Source organism: Brassica rapa, chromosome A06, assembly GCF_000309985.2.
Source record: "Brassica rapa cultivar Chiifu-401-42 chromosome A06, CAAS_Brap_v3.01, whole genome shotgun sequence".
Taxonomy (NCBI): Eukaryota; Viridiplantae; Streptophyta; class Magnoliopsida; order Brassicales; family Brassicaceae; genus Brassica; species Brassica rapa.
The window spans coordinates 18,908,586-18,927,592 of NC_024800.2; the positions used below are offsets into that span (position 1 = coordinate 18,908,586).

The 19,007-nt window shown below is 36.1% G+C and overlaps 7 protein-coding genes across 10 annotated transcripts in view; 4 read left to right on the forward strand and 3 right to left on the reverse strand.

Annotated features, from left to right (window-relative positions):
• The window catches only part of LOC103873757, a 31,482-nt gene extending 18,428 nt beyond the window's left edge, over nucleotides 1-13,054 (forward strand). For both annotated transcript variants that reach the window (XM_033292982.1, XM_033292983.1), the window contains one exon: nucleotides 12,598-13,054. In XM_033292982.1, coding sequence (XP_033148873.1) covers nucleotides 12,685-12,894 — 210 coding nt within the window. In that variant the 5' untranslated portion in view covers nucleotides 12,598-12,684 and the 3' untranslated portion in view covers nucleotides 12,895-13,054. The remainder of the gene's footprint in view (nucleotides 1-12,597) is intronic.
• Nucleotides 751-3,621, forward strand: LOC103873758 (S-locus-specific glycoprotein S13-like). The gene is given in 3 exon segments (XM_009152151.3): nucleotides 751-1,823; nucleotides 1,825-2,756; nucleotides 3,362-3,621. Coding segments are annotated over 3 exon segments (1,317 nt in total). The 5' UTR covers nucleotides 751-1,449; the 3' UTR covers nucleotides 3,373-3,621.
• On the reverse strand, nucleotides 4,159-5,487 carry LOC103873759 (nuclear transcription factor Y subunit C-4). Its single transcript, XM_009152152.3, has 2 exons — nucleotides 4,653-5,487; nucleotides 4,159-4,483 (listed from the first exon to the last, which is right to left on the reverse strand). Exons 1-2 carry the CDS (start codon nucleotides 5,387-5,389, stop codon nucleotides 4,480-4,482), a joined length of 741 nt encoding a protein of 246 aa, XP_009150400.1. The 5' UTR covers nucleotides 5,390-5,487; the 3' UTR covers nucleotides 4,159-4,479.
• On the forward strand, nucleotides 5,735-7,081 carry LOC103873761 (mediator of RNA polymerase II transcription subunit 30). The gene is made up of 3 exons (XM_009152154.3): nucleotides 5,735-6,345; nucleotides 6,503-6,595; nucleotides 6,783-7,081. The coding sequence occupies exons 1-3, from the start codon at nucleotides 6,010-6,012 to the stop codon at nucleotides 6,879-6,881; spliced, it is 528 nt and encodes a 175-aa protein (XP_009150402.1). The 5' UTR covers nucleotides 5,735-6,009; the 3' UTR covers nucleotides 6,882-7,081.
• LOC103873760 (CBS domain-containing protein CBSCBSPB1) lies at nucleotides 6,972-10,955 on the reverse strand. 3 transcript variants are annotated; one of them, XM_009152153.3, is made up of 15 exons: nucleotides 10,285-10,951; nucleotides 9,993-10,128; nucleotides 9,678-9,849; nucleotides 9,470-9,602; nucleotides 9,225-9,395; nucleotides 9,051-9,129; nucleotides 8,847-8,960; nucleotides 8,551-8,617; nucleotides 8,320-8,428; nucleotides 8,172-8,230; nucleotides 7,960-8,069; nucleotides 7,742-7,857; nucleotides 7,570-7,655; nucleotides 7,394-7,483; nucleotides 6,972-7,322 (listed from the first exon to the last, which is right to left on the reverse strand). In XM_009152153.3, exons 2-15 carry the CDS (start codon nucleotides 10,124-10,126, stop codon nucleotides 7,140-7,142), a joined length of 1,623 nt encoding a protein of 540 aa, XP_009150401.1. In that variant the 5' UTR covers nucleotides 10,127-10,128; nucleotides 10,285-10,951; the 3' UTR covers nucleotides 6,972-7,139. The 3 variants fall into 3 exon arrangements, with proteins under 3 accessions (XP_009150401.1, XP_018508107.1, XP_033148871.1); XM_018652591.2 differs by having other exon boundaries at nucleotides 9,993-10,131; nucleotides 10,285-10,950; XM_033292980.1 differs by having other exon boundaries at nucleotides 8,205-8,230; nucleotides 9,993-10,955.
• Nucleotides 13,055-13,113: 59 nt separating the features above from the next.
• Nucleotides 13,114-14,567, forward strand: LOC103873764 (gamma carbonic anhydrase-like 1, mitochondrial). The gene is made up of 2 exons (XM_009152157.3): nucleotides 13,114-13,732; nucleotides 13,941-14,567. Exons 1-2 carry the CDS (start codon nucleotides 13,351-13,353, stop codon nucleotides 14,315-14,317), a joined length of 759 nt encoding a protein of 252 aa, XP_009150405.1. The 5' UTR covers nucleotides 13,114-13,350; the 3' UTR covers nucleotides 14,318-14,567.
• LOC103873763 (F-box/LRR-repeat protein At5g63520) lies at nucleotides 14,481-18,948 on the reverse strand. Its single transcript, XM_009152156.3, has 10 exons — nucleotides 16,991-18,948; nucleotides 16,713-16,820; nucleotides 16,527-16,619; nucleotides 16,314-16,439; nucleotides 16,130-16,237; nucleotides 15,899-15,938; nucleotides 15,672-15,824; nucleotides 15,384-15,556; nucleotides 15,189-15,292; nucleotides 14,481-15,085 (listed from the first exon to the last, which is right to left on the reverse strand). The coding sequence occupies exons 1-10, from the start codon at nucleotides 17,162-17,164 to the stop codon at nucleotides 14,635-14,637; spliced, it is 1,530 nt and encodes a 509-aa protein (XP_009150404.1). The 5' UTR covers nucleotides 17,165-18,948; the 3' UTR covers nucleotides 14,481-14,634.
• Between the last annotated feature and the right edge of the window lie 59 nt (nucleotides 18,949-19,007).

A 19,007-nucleotide genomic window follows, 5' to 3' on the forward strand; every position in this document is an offset into this window, starting at 1 on the left:
CAATTTTATATATATATAGATATTTGAATCGACACGTATTGTAAGTTTTTTGAAGAATTCCTTGAGTTTTTTGAAGAAGTGGTGGGTGAGGTTCGATAAACAAAGGCTGTAGTAGTAGTAGTAGGCCTGGGCATTTTAACCTGATTCGAAGATCCGATCCGAAATCGACCCGAAAGAACCCGGTTCGGGTAGGAACCGACCTGATCAAATTACCCTATCGGGTCTTGGACCTGACTCGACCCAAATCTGAAACTTGATGTGTATCTGAATTAATAATGTAAATTAAATAAAATGCATCAAGGAGAAATCGAAGACGGGTTATTCATCAAGACAACATAAGGGTCAACCACTAGGAGACAACGAATTGTTGTTGTATCTCGCATAGTTTAATATATATACACATTCTAATATAATAAAAACAAAAATTTTGAATATTTTTGGATATATAGATATTTTCAGATATTTTTTTTTGTATTTTTGGGTCTTTTTAAATCGAACCCGAACCGAACCCGACTCAAAACCGAACTGAATCCGAACCGATAAATTCTAGTTACCCGAATGGGTCTAACTATCTAAGACTCGACCCGACTCGGATCCGAAACGACCCGGAACCGAAAATTTGAAATTATCCTATCGAATCTTAAACTCTTAGATCCGAAAGATCTGGACCCGAAAGGACCCAATCCGAATCCGATCCGACGACCCGACGACCCGAATGCCCAGGCCTATGTAGTAGAATAGAAAACCAAAATGTATGGTCAAAACAATGAAAAAACTTAATGTATTGTAAATCTTACTAAATGCGCCTAATTATATACACTCGTGACCGATGAACTACATTCAACTTTTTTCTTAAAAACAAAAATACAATTTTTCAAAAAAAATAATAATGAACAAACTTAGCAAAAGAAAAAAAAAATCGCAAGACATCACCCGACGTAAACCAAGACAAAAGTTTTGGTTTAGTTAGACCAAATTCTACTCTTTTCTTTTGGTTAAGAACCAACGTAAACTCTAGTTGTTCGTTTCCTCTAGTCCAGTGATCGTTTAATCTTCCATAATCGTTGGACAAAATGATACGAAAAAATTCAGTATACTTTGAATGTATAGAATGATGCTTTTGAGTACACCATACTTGCGGAATACCATATGCTGTGTTTTCTTTTCGAGAACACCGTATGCAATGTTCGCAGCGTGAGAACTAATAACGTGTAGGTATAAAAGTAGTTGACGAATGATACAAGTTTGTGGAAGTGAATTAATCGATGGGATGAAAAAGTCATGGACTATGGAACACAACATTTTGCTTGCCTGCTAGGTTCGTCATAATAATTTAACTTCGAGTTTTCTTGCGAAGTAACTTAGGATGTAGAGATATATATATATGCAAGTTAGGACAAAAACTAATAAGAATAAAGAAAAAAGAAAGAAAGGAAGTGGTGGGGAGAGATGAAAGGGGTAAAGAACATTTACCACCATTCTTACACCTTCTCGTTCTTGCTAGTCTTCCTTGTCTTGATTATATTTCATCCGGCCCTTTCGACCTATGTCAACACTATGCTGTCTTCAGAATCTCTCACAATCTCAAGCAATAGAACACTTGTATCTCCCGGTGGAGTCTTCGAGCTCGGTTTCTTCAAACCCTCGGGACGCTCGCGCTGGTATCTCGGAATATGGTATAAGAAGGTCCCCCGGAGAACCTACGCATGGGTCGCCAACAGAGACAACCCTCTCCCCAATTGCAGTGGGACCCTCAAAATCTCTGGCAACAATCTTGTCCTGCTAGGTCAGTCTAATAACACTGTTTGGTCGACAAATCTTACTAGATGTAATGAGATCTCCAGTGATAGCAGAGCTTCTGCCCAACGGTAATTTTGTAATGAGATACTCCAACAACAACAACTCCAGTGGGTTCTTGTGGCAGAGTTTCGATTTTCCGACAGACACTTTACTTCCGGATATGAAACTAGGTTACGATCTCAAAACAGGCCGCAACAGGTTCCTTACATCATGGAGATCATATGATGATCCGTCAAGCGGGAATACCACGTACAAACTCGACATTCGAAGGGGATTGCCTGAGTTTATTCTTATAAATCAACGTGTTGAAATACAAAGGAGCGGTCCGTGGAATGGAATCGAGTTTAGTGGCATACCGGAGGTGCAAGGATTAAATTACATGGTTTACAATTATACGGAGAACAATAAAGAGATCGCTTACTCGTTCCATATGACCAACCAAAGCATCCACTCCAGATTGACAGTCAGTGACTATACACTCAATCGATTCACGTGGATCCCACCATCACAGGGGTGGAGCCTGTTCTGGGCTTTACCAACGGACGTGTGCGATTCGCTTTACCTCTGTGGATCTTATTCTTACTGTGACCTAACCACGTCACCTAACTGTAACTGTATTAGAGGGTTCGTTCCCAAGAACACTCAGCAGTGGGACTTGAAAGACGGATCACAGGGGTGTGTGAGGAGGACGCGGCTGAGCGGTAGTGGAGATGGGTTTTTGCGGCTAAATAACATGAAGTTGCCGGATACTAAGACTGCCACGGTGGATCGGACCATTGATGTGAAAAAATGTGAAGAGAGGTGTCTTAGCGATTGTAACTGTACGTCGTTTGCTATTGCGGATGTTCGAAACGGCGGATTGGGTTGTGTGTTTTGGACCGGAGAGCTCGTTGAGATCAGGAAATACGCCGTCGGTGGTCAAGATCTTTACGTCAGATTGAATGCTGCTGATCTAGGTTAGTAATTTATTCTCTTACAATAACACATCATCGGATTATCCTACGTCATCAATAATTTTTACTTTTGTCCGGATGAGGTAGTCTCCCTATTTCTTTCCCCATCCAAATATTTTACATGTCTTAAGAGATCGTTTACTTTCTATTAAAAAGTTTTCAAGTGCAAAATATACAACTGATTAACGAGAAGGCTGACTAAAATTTCCAATCCAAGTTGTTTTTGTTTTACTTTATAAATTTTAAGAAATAACTAAAATTAAATTAATTGTATATAAAATATATTTAATAAAATTATATAATTTGTTTTGAAATGCAAAGGAAATAGTACTTGCACATACTTTAGCATTGAACAAAACTGCTTAAATAAGAGTTTAAAATTAATCATTTGAAACATTTATTTCAATATTCAAATAATCAATCTGAGCCATTCATCCAAATAAGTAAATAAACAAAAAGAAAAAAAAAACAGTTAATAGAATAAAATAGTATAATTGGACAGTTACATAGAAAGATATTGATAGCTAATAATCCCATTGATAGTGTATGCGTCAAAAAATGGATATCAATAGTATTGTGACATTACATGCGTTCGTATGTATTTGCAGGCACTGGTTAACTCTAATAAGGAAGATGCATAAAATATGGTAGCTGGATAATAAAAGTGCGGGTCTACACACTGAGGTTGTAGCAGAATAGCCGAATATATACATTGCAGTGGTAATATTATAAGACTAAGTGACATATTATAAATATTTATAAAATAGTCAAATTATATTCAATGAAAATGTTGTTTCCACTTGTTGATCAATTTTAAACCATTTTATAATTTATATATAATGAAAAATAAATATAATATTATGTTTCATATTTTGAATCGGTACAATTCAAGACCAACAAAATTTATTAATCTATAGTATTTATTAACTTATCGATTACTAATTTATATAGTTCATATTGTATTATCAACGCAATAAAGTGACCCATTCGTAACGTGACCCATTCATAACATCTTCTTAAGGTTTATGAGTTATTTAGGGTTTAATTAGAGTTATTTAAGATTCATCCCTTTGGAGGTTGGATCTGACTAGGAATTTTACGTGGAGACGTTTCATAGCAATCCATAGCTCATGAATCCCGTGGCTGTGTTTGATCGGTGATACTCGTGCTTACTTGTTTTAACTTTAATGTGACTAACGCATAATGTTATTATGTAAGAAAAGCTAGATACGGTTATCCGTCACACTATCAAAAGTTTCAAAAACATAGAAAGTTGGGCACAAGATATCCAAAACTACACCAATATTCACCGTGCATACAAGCTTTAACTATATACATAGTCCTAGTCTAATGATCAAAATACATTTACAAGCTCTAAAACTTCTCATCCTTGTAAGAAACCAACAAAAACAATGTGTTTTATTTATTACCAAGAAGCAAGAGTAGGGGAAGAAGAAACAAAAGCATAAATCAGAATCTGCACATTTAGATTATATAGTTAAGCAAGCCTGCAGTTTTGCTGCAATAACTTATAAGTTAACAGGGGAAGAGAATGAAAAGAGTGTTCTTGTTGTTGTTGTTGTCTCTCTTCTTACAAGTAAGCCATTAAATCACAAACATACATAATTAAGAATCAGACACATGCAAAAATAAAAGCAGGGTTGATGATTAAGCTCAGCTTCTGGTTTTCAGACAAGGCAGCATCTGAAAAATTCTTCCAAGCTACTCAACTGCAAAACATGGTTAATAAAATATTCATCTAGACAAGGAAGAAACTTAACATACTGTAAGCATATCTGATGAACATTTTAGACCAATCAAAGCAAGCTCATTACTAGTTTTAAGACAAGGTACATTGCTGCTGTAAGATTCCGATTGAAAGAAAAGAACTTTACTAACCCTTGGTTATCGAGATTCCCATGGCCGCCGCTACTCCCTCCGCTTCCGTAAGACACGTCATCACCGGCAGCTGAATTCTGCCACACGCTCTGCCAGGCCTGAGAAGGAGGCTGAGCATAAACACCACTAGGATCCATCGCCGGCCTTCCGATCATCATACCTCCAGGAACAGCCGGCTGACCCATAGGCGGGTAGTAATAAGGAACGCCGCTCACGGCCGGAGCGGCCACCATACTCCCGAGAGCCGCCTCTTCTTCCTCCTTGATCTCTTCCCTCGGGACGATGTCAACGAGGAAATCGAAGATATCGGTTCTGGTAATCGCGGCGGCGATGTCGTTCTTCTGAAGCGTACGGCGCTTGTTCTCCTCGGCGTGGAGCCAAGATCTGATGGTGAGCTCGAGGATGAAAAGCTCGCAGGCCTTGGCGAAGAGGATCGGCGCTTCGGCGGAGATCATGCGGACGTCCTCGTCGGCTTTCATGATCTTCTTGATGCGAGCGAGAGGGAGCTGGTGGTTCTTGAAATCGTTCACCTGTTCGATCTCTTTGCGCTGGTAGCTCCAGAACATTTGAAGCTGTTGAAGCTGTTGCTGGAGGAGGTGGTGGTACGAGGCTCCTCCTCCTCCGGGGATTATCGGTGTAGATCCGGAAGGAGGAGGAGGAGGGATTGCGGTTGCGGCGGAGGCGGGAGGGTAGACGGAGGTAGGTGGTGGTGGTGGTTGCTGGTTGTTGTTGTCCATTGGATCTCTACGCTTTGTGATTGGATCAAAGAGGCGTTTGCAATGTTTTCGTGATATAGTGGATAAGGTGGATAGCGATGTAGCTGATTATTTTCATTTCTTTTTAATTGTTTTTATTTTGTATACTAATACTATAATGTAGGGAAACGACGTCGTTATTATCTTTTCCCTGCGGGTTCTGATTTTTTTATTTTATTTTCCCTGCGTATTTTGATATTTCGGTTTATTCGGGTTGAGTATTATCAATACTGTTATTTGGGTTCGAACAGCTCCACCAAAAAATTTCGGTTTGGTTTTTGTTAATTTCTGTTTTAAAAAATTTATCTAAAAATAACCGAATATTTAGATTTTGGTTAGATTTCGATTTATTTATGGTTGAATTTAATTATTTTCGTTTTTTTTGTTAGATTCGGTTATTTTTATTTCTATTTATTGAAAATTAAAAACTGAACCTAACCAGAGACCAAATTATTTTCAAAATCCCACCGAAATAAACCGAACTCAAAACCATAACTTAACCAGTAAACCGAAGTTTTATTATATAGACAAAAAAACTATAATTTGACAAACGACGACGTACTAGAGCGGTCACTGTGGTTGAATCGTAGACGACGGCGGCGATGACGACACAGGAGCTTGCGATGGAAGGGGAGAAGCATTTAGAGGAGACAATCGAAGCGGCTTTTCAGATCATTTCCGCCATGAATGATGAACTCTGCAATCCTTCTCTATGGTCCACATCAGCCACCGCGAGTTCCACGACTGGCTCCAACGGATCGGCTCTCGTTTCCGCCGACGCGGCTGGGATTGACGGAGCACCGAATCATTCGGAATCTGGTGGTGGTGGAGGTGGAGGAGGAAGTGGAAACAGCGCTCTGGATGAAGCTAGTCTTCGCTACAAGAACTCAGTGACTTCTCTTCGTGCTGTTATTGCTGCGATTCCCAATTCTCAGAAGGTAAATGACTCAGCATAATGGTGTTACTAGCTTGATCCCAGCGAGAGAATCGAATCTCTTGCTCGTTGAATACATTTTGTTCTATACTTGTTAAGCTAATTCCAATTCAGAGGTTATGAGGATTCTTGATTTTGATATGTAATAATCTATTTGACAGGCAAAAGTATCTGAAACGGAAAATGGTTTAGGAACTCCTGAGGAAGAAGATGAAATCGAAAAGTTGGAGGAGCAATCCTTGAGTCTCAGGAAGGTAAGACTCGAACAGTACTGCATATACCTCAAGGCTTAGAACTGTCTGGATAAAAGAAATTATGATTCACATTATGCAGTATAAGTGTTGTAACATTGACTTCTTGAACCATGAAAAAAATGTGTTAACTTCTTTCATACGTTTGTCATCTGGTCTGGATTTAAGTATTGAACGTTCCTGAATGCAGGAGATTGCAGAGAAGAATGTTCATGTCAAAGAGCTTATCGACAAATTTCGACAACTTATAGCAGATATCTCCACATGGCAAAGCCCCTGTTCTGTTTGAGTTTTTTTTTTTTTTTTGACATTGGTCACTGTGACCTGTTTAGACAAGATTCTAAGCCTTTGTTCTTGAATTCCTCACTTGATGTATTAGTTTTAGGTATTTTGTTCTTTTGATTTCATGAAACAAAGCAGAAAATCTTAAAGATTAGCGTTAGTATATAATATGTTTCAGACAAAACCTCTTGTCTGTTTTCTGTTGCATGACACTCTTTCTTGTTTGTATCGATATGTAAGAGAATATAATTGTCTTGTTTTGGAGTCAGCGTCGGATTTTTTTGAGAAAAGCCATAAAACCAAGACCAGCTACCAATGCAGCACCAGCCGCAACTCCACTGTAAGCAGCAGCCCAAGCGTCTCTCTCTACATACTCCGTTGCTTCTGATCCTGATGCTCTTCTTCTTCCTTTGCCTTCTCTTGAGCCATCCAAATGTAATCTCAGACTCTGCAGTTTATAGTAATCCAATCATTTCAGAATGCCAAAATCTCATAAAGATCTCATTTATGTATACTTACCTTCCAGCCAATTGATTTGGCATGGTCTATGGCTGCTTGAAGGTCACTATCTGAAGCCAACAACACTTTATCATGGTCTTCATCTTCATACTGCAGATTATAACCATCATTCTAACGTTTCAGTGGTGATGAGAAAAGAATTGCATCATTCTTTTGTGAAAATGTTATTTAAGTACCAAAATTTGGGGTAGGTTGTCTGGATCAATATCATTCCCTATTCTCTGAAGGATCGCGGTTATCACTTCTGTCAAACTACGAGTGTCTGTAATTTAAGAACCAATCGATGTGAGTACACACACAAGGTTAACACTGTTTGCTAGATGAACAAAGAGAATGATTTAGCTTTACCACTTATGAATCTGTGCATTCTGTGCTTCTTGTCTTCGATCTTGAAAGAAAACATATATCCAAAAGGTAAAGATTTTCCTGTATCAGCCTCAGAAGCAACTTTCAAGGAGCTCTCACTGAAAAACAAATGTTTCCCATGTAGCCAACAAAGTCAGTAAAACCAAACCTCAATTTGAAAAGAAGCAAGTTTAGTGGTTTGAGCGAGTCAGGGTACTGACCTTCTCGTGTCATCGTCTTCATCATTAGGAGACAATGCCATTGCCGAATCCCAAAACTTTTGCATCATTGTGTTTGTCGCCTCATTACCTATTCCCGCAGTAGTACCAGCCTGATCACATCAAAAACAAGTACAATTAAAAACACGTCATTATGAAAAAAAGAGAACACTGGTTATGTTGTAATCAGAACAATCTAAGATACGAGAACTTACAGTGGCGACAGCAGCGTGAGTTATATGGATTACATCAACAACTGCAACTACATCTCCGTCTGCAATCAGAACCCTTTTGTTATCAACATACGTTTTGGCTAATTTGGTTTTCATAAAATTTAAAATCCATAATGTAACAGAGTTTTACCTTTGTCAGTAGTAACAGGAAGGTGTAGAAATTTTCCCTCGTGCATGATGTGCAGAGCTTCAACGATTGGTGTATCAACTGTGGTAGATTCTGGATTCTGAGTCATAACCTATGCATTCACGAATAAAAACAAATGATTAAACTCAACTGGAAATATGATCTAAGATGGTTGAAAATTTGATCCAAAACTTAAAAACTAAATATTTGAATCACTCTTTATCTTAATCCTACCTGTTCCACTGTAGTCTCAGATGGAGGAAGATTTTCAGCGACAACTCGCATCAGTATATCCTTGGAACTAGATAAACGAAAAAAACATAACTCTTTGAAGTTAGTGATGAGTAATTACAACAAACAAGTTCAATCACAGCATAATCTAGTTAGCAAGTTAGTTGGAGTAAAGAATGCGAACAAATACAATATTAAAAAGAATTGTTAGGCATCAAGCAGTTTAGTTAGGTGAGGTGAGAAAGGGATCATGAAACCATACGCAGAACTTCCAGTGCTTTCAGAAAGGAGAAACTCACGTAAATATCCCTCGAAGCTTGTCCTCGATCATCACGACTGCGCAGCTTGATTGAAATTCAACCATCTTCTTTGCTACAGTCAAGACTGTATCGGTTGGTGAGACTTTCAAAACTCTGAACAAACACCAGTGTTAGTAACTTCAAGGGGAGGCATCACTCAAGATTGTAGTTAGGATTTAATAAGAAAAAGAAGAGATTACCTACTTTGTATCATCTGGTATAATCGTCGATAAAGAAGGTCTAAACATCCGGTCTCGTAGCGTTTCAATGAAAGTGTTGGGAACTATGTACATGAAAGAAAAAAGTCAACATATTGGGGGACATTCAAAAATCTGATAAAAATAAAAAGACAAGAGAAAATGTTTGTTCCTAGCACACCTGAAGTGTTAGTTCCCCAACTTTTCTCAACACCTTCAACGGCAGCAGCAATGGCCTTACCTTTCTCAGCTGCTCTCTCCATGCGAGCAATCGCATCATACAGACACTTTGCTATATCTAGTAAAGCAATAACTTCCCCATTTTCAACTACAGGCAGATGTCTGAATTTTCCTGTAGGATTTAAAACATACAGAAGAATTAGAATAAAAAAAAAACATCAGGTTTCTCTAACTTAACACACAAACCTAGGACCATCTTTTGGAGGGCTTCAACAGCAAGTGTTTCCGAAAGAACGAACACAGGGTTCCTAGTCATAACCTTGGATACAGGCGTTTCCTCCACATTAACTTCCTGTGAGATCACTCTTGTAGCTATGTCCTGAAAGAAAACCCCATAAAAACGATGCATAGGATCAAATAAAGATTCAACCTTTGTAACATGCTAGTGACATACCTTGTCAGTAAGAATCCCACAAAGCATTTCATTAGAGTCGGTCAACAATAAGGCAGCAACTTTGCGAGAAGCCATCCTTTTACAAGCTTCATATACAGTCGTCGTTGCAGGTACAGTAAGGGCTTTCGATAGCCTTAAACGTTTAACAGTTCGCTCTCCTCCTGTAAAACCCCTGCGTCCATATCCGAATAGCTTCAGTGGAAAGAAAGAGAACAACAACGTAGAACTAGTTTACTTGTTCTTGAAGGAACCCAAATTGTGCATACGTAAGCAGGATTTAAAAAGCTAATACATGCATGCAAGATTGAGAGTTACCTAGGCGAACGTGAAATAGAAAGAGATCTCCGACCAACGTCGAGACCACGTTCGCTGATATCCATGGATCTCTTCCTCTGTAATGACGAAGTCGTTATAGATAAGCTCCGTCTTGGCCCGCCTTGGTTAGCCATTTCTACTTTAGAATGTAGAAGAGATCAAACGTTTAGGATACCGTCAACGCTTACGTAAAAAAATCGAATTTGATTTAGATTTCGAAGAAGGAAAGTCTTGTGAAATCGTAACTAATCTAGCAAACGAGAAAAAGATTATACAAAACAAAAGGACAAACTCGTGAAAATAACGATGACGAAGCTGAGATTAGTTCCGTCGTAGATGCTCCTTCTCAATCGTTCGTGACAAAGGATAACGGCGACGAGAGAGACGAACGGAACGTTTTGTGAACGTCGTAGATTCCTCCCGGGAAAATGATTCTGTGATTTTCTGTAAAACGTTTATCTCCTCCTTTTTGCAAATTGAGGCAGGCTCTCCTCTTTATTGTTGGCAATATATTGATTTCTTATGTTTCGTAATTTACTATTATATCCTCCAGTTAATGACGAGTGACTCCCTCATAGATTGGTTTCCTATTTTCCAAAGGGTGTTGTCGTCATTATTATTAATGGTGTCATTACACACGAGTTGATGATACTTTCTGGATTTCATTTTTAATTTATTTTGTTCAAAACTGGATTTTTCTCACTTTATTTCTTATAAAAATTTTGGACTACAACAGGAATTTAAAGATTGTTTTTTTTTTGAGAAATTGGTAAGAATGCATCCAAAAGCTCATATAATTTGCCATATACCTTTGTTTCTTGGGAAAATTATTTTTTTAGAGCAAAAAAATGATAACTATGTCACTTTAGACTAATCTCATATACTTTATGTCCCATTAGGTTAATTATTTTTAAAATAGTAATAATATCCTTAAAATTGTAATTTTTAAATATAATAAATAATGAATTCGTTTTTTTTTGGTTTTAAAAAAAAATCAATTTTTTAAAAAATATGAAAGTGAATATTCCCAAATATTTTGTTTCCATATTTTAGGAACTGATTTCTTATCCGTAGAATACAGCTAATCTGTAGAAATCGGTTTCTACAGGTTTTTAGAATTATAGTAATGTGTAGATTTTTATTTCTACATGTTTTAGATTTACAGTAAATCTGTAGAAGTTGGTTTCTACACGTTTTAGATTTATACTAATGTGTAGATTTTGATTTCTAAAGATTTTAGATCGGTAGGTTAAGCGCGAAATGTGTATTCTAAATACTTTTAGAATACTCTTATTTACGTAGATCACATATTCTAAACATTGTAGATTCAATGAAAAAAGTAGATTTCGTTTTCTACTTCGTAGAATGTCATTTCTACTTTATTTAGAACATAATCTGAAATTTATGATTTAAACTTTTTTAGAACTAAAAAAAATACCACTAAGTTCATATAGGTATTTTATCAATAGTTATCATTTTCCAAAAAAAGTTTGTTTGTAAAACTATTTATTAAATTTATTTTCAAAAATATTAAAGGGTATTATAGACAAAACTTGCACAAAATAGATATTAGTCTAAAAGGACATAATTATCATTTTTTTGATCTAAAAAAAACAATTTTCCCTTGTTTCCTTTTAATATTTTTTATGACTATAATACTCTTATCTCTATCTCACTCCATTTTCTCTTTTATGTGTGTTTAATCTCTTTATCTCTCGTATAGATTTTTCAAATCATCTTCTAATTCAACGCAAATCTTTATTTTTTTATTCTGATTCTTTTGACACCCATAATGCTAATTTTATTATCTCACCTCAATTCCAATGTTTCCAATTTTGACTCACAATCAACTTTTAGATAATATATATGTTAATAGGTATTTTATTAATTACCTGATATTATTTAGATTTCAATGGATTCTTAATCGATACATGAAGTGTTAGATGTTACAAATATATTTGGGGCTATTTGATAGATAACTAATTAATTGTTAATAGTTTCATTAACTAATATATGATTTGTTAGTCGATACATTTGTTTGATACATATATTGTTAGATGATACTGAAATTATTAGTTGATATGTTAGTTGGTATGTAGATTGTTACCTAGTATGTAAATATTTAGCTGATAAATCTAGAGTTTTTTGTTTTCGATAAAGCATGAAGGTATTTTCGTCCGCACAATGTCAAAAAATTACTCCATTTTAGGTTATCCATAATTATATGCATTCAGCTAATTTGGGCCTTAATTGAGTATATTCCACGCATTCTCCCCTTTATTTTTTTACTTAGAACCAGACAAATTTAATTAGGATAGTAGAATGTATGTTTAACTTCAATTTAAATAATGTATCAAACAAACGATAACTTGTACATATAGAATATTAAATTACCCTGTTATATATGGGCCACAATAATAAAACAATATCATTATATATGGGCCGAAAAATCAAAGTAGAAGAAAATGAATCTGCTAAAAGCCCACGTACTTCAAATATTAAAATGTATTTCCACGTGGGTTCCAAAAATTGGTTGGTTCACCACTCCCATTTGCTTTCACATCAGACGAGAAGCTTCGTGTCTAACAAAACAAAACAACCCCAGCTCCGACTCCACTCTCTCTCCCCCTCTTCCTTTTTCGTTTGAGTTTCACTTTTTTCTCTCTCTCTCTCTCTCTCAAAAACGAGGAACATGGCAGATTGGGGACCAGTTCTGATAGCCGTGATCCTATTCGTAGTGCTAACACCGGGGCTTCTTTTCCAGATTCCGGCGGGAGGCCGAGTTGTCGAATTCGGGAATATGCAGACGAGCGGCGCTTCTATTCTCGTCCACGCTATCATCTTCTTTGGTCTCATCACTATCTTCACCATCGCCATCAACGTACACATCTATTCCGGTTAACTGTGTTAGCTGAGCTTATTACTTGTTTACGGAAAGTCTTTTCTTCTCCGCTTCTGTTTGTGCTTTCTAGTTTTTCAAAAATTGATGTAAGATCTGGCATTTTCGGATACATGTGAATATAATCAAAATTTTCGTATATGATATAAAATTCATTTTGGTATGGATCTGGTATCAGCTGTGGAATTTGTTTGGGATCTGGTTTAATTGGTTCCTTTATCGAATGCCACTTGATAGGTTACAACGTACAATCAAACTGTTAGTTGAAAAGTCTTTTCACTTCTTAATTCAAAGCACAAAGCAGATTGATCTGTGGACCTCTAAAACGACGCCGTATCATCTATTATTGGGCTTGTTGTAATAAGCCCATTAAAGCCTAATCTGCATCTCGTTCTGTTTCATCCGAGTCTCCCGACGACCACATTTCTCCGCACTTTCGTCTTGGCAAATCTATCAGCAATGGCGACTTCAATAGCTCGATTCTCTCGGAGAGGAGTAGCTTCTAACCTGATCCGTCGCTACTTCGCTGCGGAAGCGGCGGTCGCGGTCAAGACAGAGGCGCCGAAGCCACAACTGACGGTGTCGCCGTCGCCGGATCGTGTGAAGTGGGACTACAGGGGACAGAGACAGATCATTCCCTTGGGGCAGTGGCTTCCGAAGGTTGCCGTTGACGCCTACGTGGCACCAAACGTTGTGTTGGCCGGTCAGGTCACAGTCTGGGACGGCTCGTCCGTCTGGAACGGCGCCGTTTTGCGCGGGGATCTCAACAAAATCACCCTCGGGTTCTGCTCGAATGTGCAGGAACGGTGCGTTGTCCATGCCGCGTGGTCGTCCCCAACAGGTTACTGTTCACTCCATTCTCAGAAATTCTAATTATCCAATTTCTGTTATGGAATCAAGATAATGTTAGACAGGAATCAAGAATCTCACTGCTATGTTGTTGAGCTCAATAGTAGAGTTTAGTAGATTAGCACCACAGTCTCTATGATCTGATTGGCTTTTTGATATTTAATGATTCTAGGGTTACTGTCTATTTTGAAAATTTTCAGGATTACCAGCAGAGACGTTGATCGATAGATACGTGACAGTAGGTGCATACAGTCTTCTGAGATCATGTACCATCGAACCAGAGTGCATCATTGGGCAACACTCGATACTAATGGAAGGTTCACTGGTCGAGACCCGCTCAATCCTCGAAGCTGGTTCGGTGGTGCCACCAGGAAGAAGGATCCCATCAGGTGAACTATGGGGAGGTAATCCTGCAAGATTCATAAGAACTCTAACTAACGAGGAAACTTTAGAGATTCCGAAACTCGCTGTAGCCATCAACCACTTAAGCGGAGATTACTTCTCTGAGTTCCTTCCTTACTCTACTGTCTACTTAGAGGTAGAGAAGTTCAAGAAGTCCCTTGGAATCAGTGTTTAGAGATTCATAAATCTCTCTTTTCCTCAAAGCTTCTCTTGTGTGTTTCACGTGCTTACCTGATAGTACGAGGTCTCTCGTGCATAATGCAATAAGTAGCTGAAGAACATCAAAACATTCGAACCCTTGTCTTCTCATTTTTTTGGTTTCTTTTGTAAGACTCAAATTTTAAACTGATTTTGGCTGGATAAAAGCAAACTATATATATAATAAAGTTCTACTTCAGCTAAAATAGTTTTAGCTGAAGTAAATTATTCTTACACACCATATATAAGTTTATAGCATTCATGATGTCTTAATAAGATAAGACTAGTTAAGATTCATGCTGTCTTCTTATAAGACATGACCAGATGGATTGTATTAAAGGCCTGCATGTTGAACCGATTCTCATCACTCTGCCATTCCTCTTCCTCTTCCAAAACGGGAGAACGTCCGATAGGTTCAAAGCAAAAAGTTCCTGTGAATGGTACCCCAGGAAAATTCTCGTAAAACGGCATGCAATCCGTTACTGAATTCCCAAAATACTTGTCTCCACGGTTCGAGCTAGCAAACATGAACCCTCCAAACACTTTCTCTCTGTTTGTTCGGCTACTCGAACCCAACTGGCCGTAAGCTTGATGATGACGAGGCGGGGGTTCGACGAGATGATGAAAACGGTTGTAAACATCGTTGCTGGAACCCATTGCAGAGTCCATATCTGAGTGATAAAACATACAAATATCGCCTGGATTTATACCCGTGCCCGCGACACTAAACATTATCTGTTGTGTCCTGTTAACAATCATTCATAGTTGAGCAACAAAATAAAATTATATTTTCATGAAAAAATGCTAAATTGTTGGTGGTTTATGCAAAATAATGCATATAATCTTACCCAATGACCTCATAGAACTCTCTATATTTTATGGACGGACCTCCGTCTAGCGGTTCGGTTTCTTTTGAAACACCGATATATAGAAAATACGGCTTATCTATAATCTGCAATATCATATGTAAATCTCATCGCAGATTATGTATATATATGCATGAATTGCATTCGCATAGAAGTATGGAACATAGAGATGATTACCAGTGTATGAAGAGACAGAATGAGATTATAAGCATCAAGTGGCCATACTTCGCCTTGTGTTCTAGCGAATAACCATGTTGTTTTTCCCTCGTGCACCAACACGTCGAGTATCTCTATTTTTGGACCAATTGGGATTATCCCACTTGAAATCCCCACGTGAAATTTGATTTCCACTGCATGCAACTAGTATTTTAGTATGCGTGATTTCTTTTTCTTTTTTTCAGTCAACAAAATATTATATTTGTAGTCTTTTTCTTAAGTGTAATTTTCAGCTAAGAACTTGTGTACCTTCATTGTTGTTTAGGTTATCTCTGGCGAAAACAAGTGCGACCGCGTCTACGGTGTAAAGAGTGGTATCAATATTGTCAACTTCAGCGTTGGTACAAACGAAATAGTTGTGCGCATCACCGATCATAACGGTTTCTCTTGATATCTTTGCATCTACAAACAAGAAGAAGAATGGAAGAACGGTTTATGAACTATGTTGCTGATATAATTATGTAATCAGATCTCACCAATTTCGGCGAGGATAGGTTTCAGATTCCTACAATGATCCTAGAAAAAAAACGATAAGTTAGTTCCAATATAATCATGGAAAAAATAGTTCAAATGAAATTTATTAAGTTTACTTATTATTAGGGTCTGGTTAAAACATAAAACCTAGTAACCGGTTTTCAACTGATTCAAAACCGAGTCTGTCTACCCTAACCAAACTGAAGATGAGTTTAAAATTGAAGAATTCTCACCCCAAACAGCATTATACCAACCGGGTCAGGGTTTGTATTACCGGCGACCAGAACCGTGAAATCTCTTACGTCCGAAATGAATTCGTCGACCATCGGCATTTGTGGCTCCTATACATCGACGCAATTAGGACCATTTGACGTAAATTAATTAAAATAAAGTCTGATTTTAGATTTATTAACATACTGTGTTGGTATGTAGGAGAGGGACAACATTGATTTTCAAACCGGGTACGAACCCAATTATCAGTGTGACTCCTAGGTACATGTCATCGTCCGTAATCACTGCATCTTCATCATCTTCCCATTTCATCTATCAAAAATTAATTACGAAATATTTATAGCGAATTAACTAATTTTATATAGTAATGATAAAATGTCATGATTAATTTTAGTTTACCTCTTCGAGTTCATTAGTAATCGAATCTGCATCGATGGTTCCAAGGGAAGCAGTCGTAATTAGGATCGTATTTGCACCAATTTTACTTGCAATCTGATTATAGTTGAATAAGTCACTAAAAGTGAATAATCTTTCTTTTTAATTTTCTAGCATTTGAAGATTCAATTACACAATGGAATTAGTTACCCGGTTATGGATCTCTTCTATGGGAAAATGTAAACCGACAAAAGCAATTGCGAAATGTGGCCGGATTGGTTTGGATAAGGCCATTTCAAGGGCTTCATCCACGGCGATCTATGCAAAGCGTTTACAATGTTACATCTAGTAAAAACAACAATGATATCCACACAGTATTGATGCAATAACTATGATTTTTTTTTCCTATTCAAGAAATCCTATAAAACATAGATTATATATTTGAATATAAAGAAACATTGATTATTCATATAAAACTTTTTTTTTACCTCGGGAGATTCGGCAAGAGAAAGACCAGAAGTAAGTCGGGGTCGAGAAAGAATATGATCGGAAATTCGATTCCATGAATGGTTAACACAAGCAGCAGCGGCAAATGGTTTAGCCGGAAGTCTTGACATAATATTAGTTAAGATATCATCGGATACACCGTAAAAGTTACTCATGGCTAAAACTTGTGTTGCGGTTTAGTCAAGAGTAGCAGTCGATTTATAAGCGTGTTCAGATGAAATTTACAAAAATAATAAATTAATTTTTAATTTTCTTTACTTAACGACGAGAAAAAAATATTATGTTAAAAGTGATTGTATTTCTATTATTGCAATAATATCCTATTATGCACTCAAATAATATACACTTAGGAAATTTTATAGTATTTTATCATTTTAATTATAACTTATTAACATGAATAAATTTATCATATATGACTAATGAATTTTGTTACATGTTCCTGATAAGAAATATAATATTTATCTAAAAAAATTCTACTGGAAATATTTCAGTGCATTTCATGAATTTTTATTTGAAAGATAGAATATTTTGGTGAACTGACTGTAATTGAAACTTACAAACATTGTGTATATAGCTAATAAGAAATAATAAAGATACATGTTGCGAAAATTAATTTTAAAGCCTTGTATTCTTTTACATACATTTTAAAATGGTATGAGATCTTCAAATAGAATAAATTATCAGAAACAAATTGCAAAAAAAAATTCTAAATAGGTTTTAAATCCCAAATACTCTACTAAGATAAATTTAAATAATGTTTTCGAGACATTTCTCTAGTTATCTTTTTTTTTTTTGATCAACTCTCTATTTATCTTCTTATACTTTATATTATTATTTTTTAATTATTAAATTTTTTTATGAATACAATGTATCACCAGTTAACCCCTAGACTACAAACAAAGTTTTTATATGGTCCTTAAGAACTAAATGCAAAAATTTCTAAAATTCATATGTAAAACAGAAACAAGCATGTATTATATTTATTGACATGTTCTTATATTTTGTTGTTGTATAGTATTGTATTTGAATATTTTCTCTATGTATTTTTTTTGTTTATTTCATCTTTTAGACGTGTGTTATGGCTAATTTTTCAGTGTTAGAGTGAGGAATTTCTCATTAGAAATTGTTGTCTTTTAGATATGACCCATTTTTAGCTAGTGAAATGATATTAGTAACATAACATATGTATATTGTAATTCATTGATGTTGTTATGTCATTCATATAGTATTTAAAAAAATTAACACATATTTTTTTAACAACACAATTATTTTTGTTTATATGTGTAGGTATATGATCGAGTATTATTTTTATAGTTAGCAAACAATTTTCCTAAAAAACAAAATAAATATGATTCTCGTAATTTCATGTTTTGATTAGATAATTTTTTTTGTGAATGATAGATAATCAGTTCATGATGTTATTTTATGTTACTAGACGAGCTTGTGAGTTCTAGTTTTCTTACTCCAACTTTTATTTTTGAAGATTATTATTCAGCAAGTACCTTTACAATCAGACTGTGAAACTATAATTTCAAGTTTGAATCCAGGTAATTTATAAAAGAAAAACTTTTTTGAAACTGAATAGTTTCTTCAGATAATGCAATTATGTTCTTTTTTTTTTATCTCTATAGTGTATGCCTTCTACTTAAAAGTTTATTGTATGCTTTAAAACATTCTTTCAGTTCCAACTTTCAGGATAAATTTGCTAAACTGAATAATGCAATTGCAAAACTGGAAAGGCAAAAGGTGGATCTCTCTAATTATAATTCAAACTGGACTAAACCGGGTTTTGTTTATTCAAGCATCATGTACTCTGATCCTTTAGTCAATTGCATATTATCTATATAGTTTTCGTAGATTATTTATTTGTAATCGAAAATTAATCGAACCATCAATGACAAAACAAAAGAAAGGGAAGGAATCCACAGATTATGAGATAAGAAATCTTATCTTTAATATGTCACAATGTACTTGTTTTGGATGCAGACACAAAAGTAC

What these genes read in the sequence shown, in the direction of transcription:
- LOC103873759 (XM_009152152.3), bottom strand. Translation starts at nt 5,389, where the DNA reads ATGGACAACAACAACCAGCAACCACCACCACCACCTACCTCCGTCTAC.
- LOC103873761 (XM_009152154.3), top strand. Translation starts at nt 6,010, where the DNA reads ATGACGACACAGGAGCTTGCGATGGAAGGGGAGAAGCATTTAGAGGAG. An exon ending in CGATTCCCAATTCTCAGAAG is followed by an intron (nt 6,346 to 6,502) that starts GTAAATGACTCA and finishes TCTATTTGACAG; the next exon opens with GCAAAAGTATCTGAAACGGA. An exon ending in AATCCTTGAGTCTCAGGAAG is followed by an intron (nt 6,596 to 6,782) that starts GTAAGACTCGAA and finishes TCCTGAATGCAG; the next exon opens with GAGATTGCAGAGAAGAATGT.
- LOC103873760 (XM_009152153.3), bottom strand. Translation starts at nt 10,126, where the DNA reads ATGGCTAACCAAGGCGGGCCAAGACGGAGCTTATCTATAACGACTTCG. An exon ending in TTGGGGAACTAACACTTCAG is followed by an intron (nt 9,130 to 9,224) that starts GTGTGCTAGGAA and finishes TCATGTACATAG; the next exon opens with TTCCCAACACTTTCATTGAA. An exon ending in AATGCACAGATTCATAAGTG is followed by an intron (nt 7,656 to 7,741) that starts GTAAAGCTAAAT and finishes CTTAAATTACAG; the next exon opens with ACACTCGTAGTTTGACAGAA.
- LOC103873764 (XM_009152157.3), top strand. Translation starts at nt 13,351, where the DNA reads ATGGCGACTTCAATAGCTCGATTCTCTCGGAGAGGAGTAGCTTCTAAC. An exon ending in CGCGTGGTCGTCCCCAACAG is followed by an intron (nt 13,733 to 13,940) that starts GTTACTGTTCAC and finishes GAAAATTTTCAG; the next exon opens with GATTACCAGCAGAGACGTTG.
- LOC103873763 (XM_009152156.3), bottom strand. Translation starts at nt 17,164, where the DNA reads ATGAGTAACTTTTACGGTGTATCCGATGATATCTTAACTAATATTATG. An exon ending in CTCTTGCCGAATCTCCCGAG is followed by an intron (nt 16,821 to 16,990) that starts GTAAAAAAAAAG and finishes CGCTTTGCATAG; the next exon opens with ATCGCCGTGGATGAAGCCCT. An exon ending in GAGTTCTATGAGGTCATTGG is followed by an intron (nt 15,086 to 15,188) that starts GTAAGATTATAT and finishes GATTGTTAACAG; the next exon opens with GACACAACAGATAATGTTTA.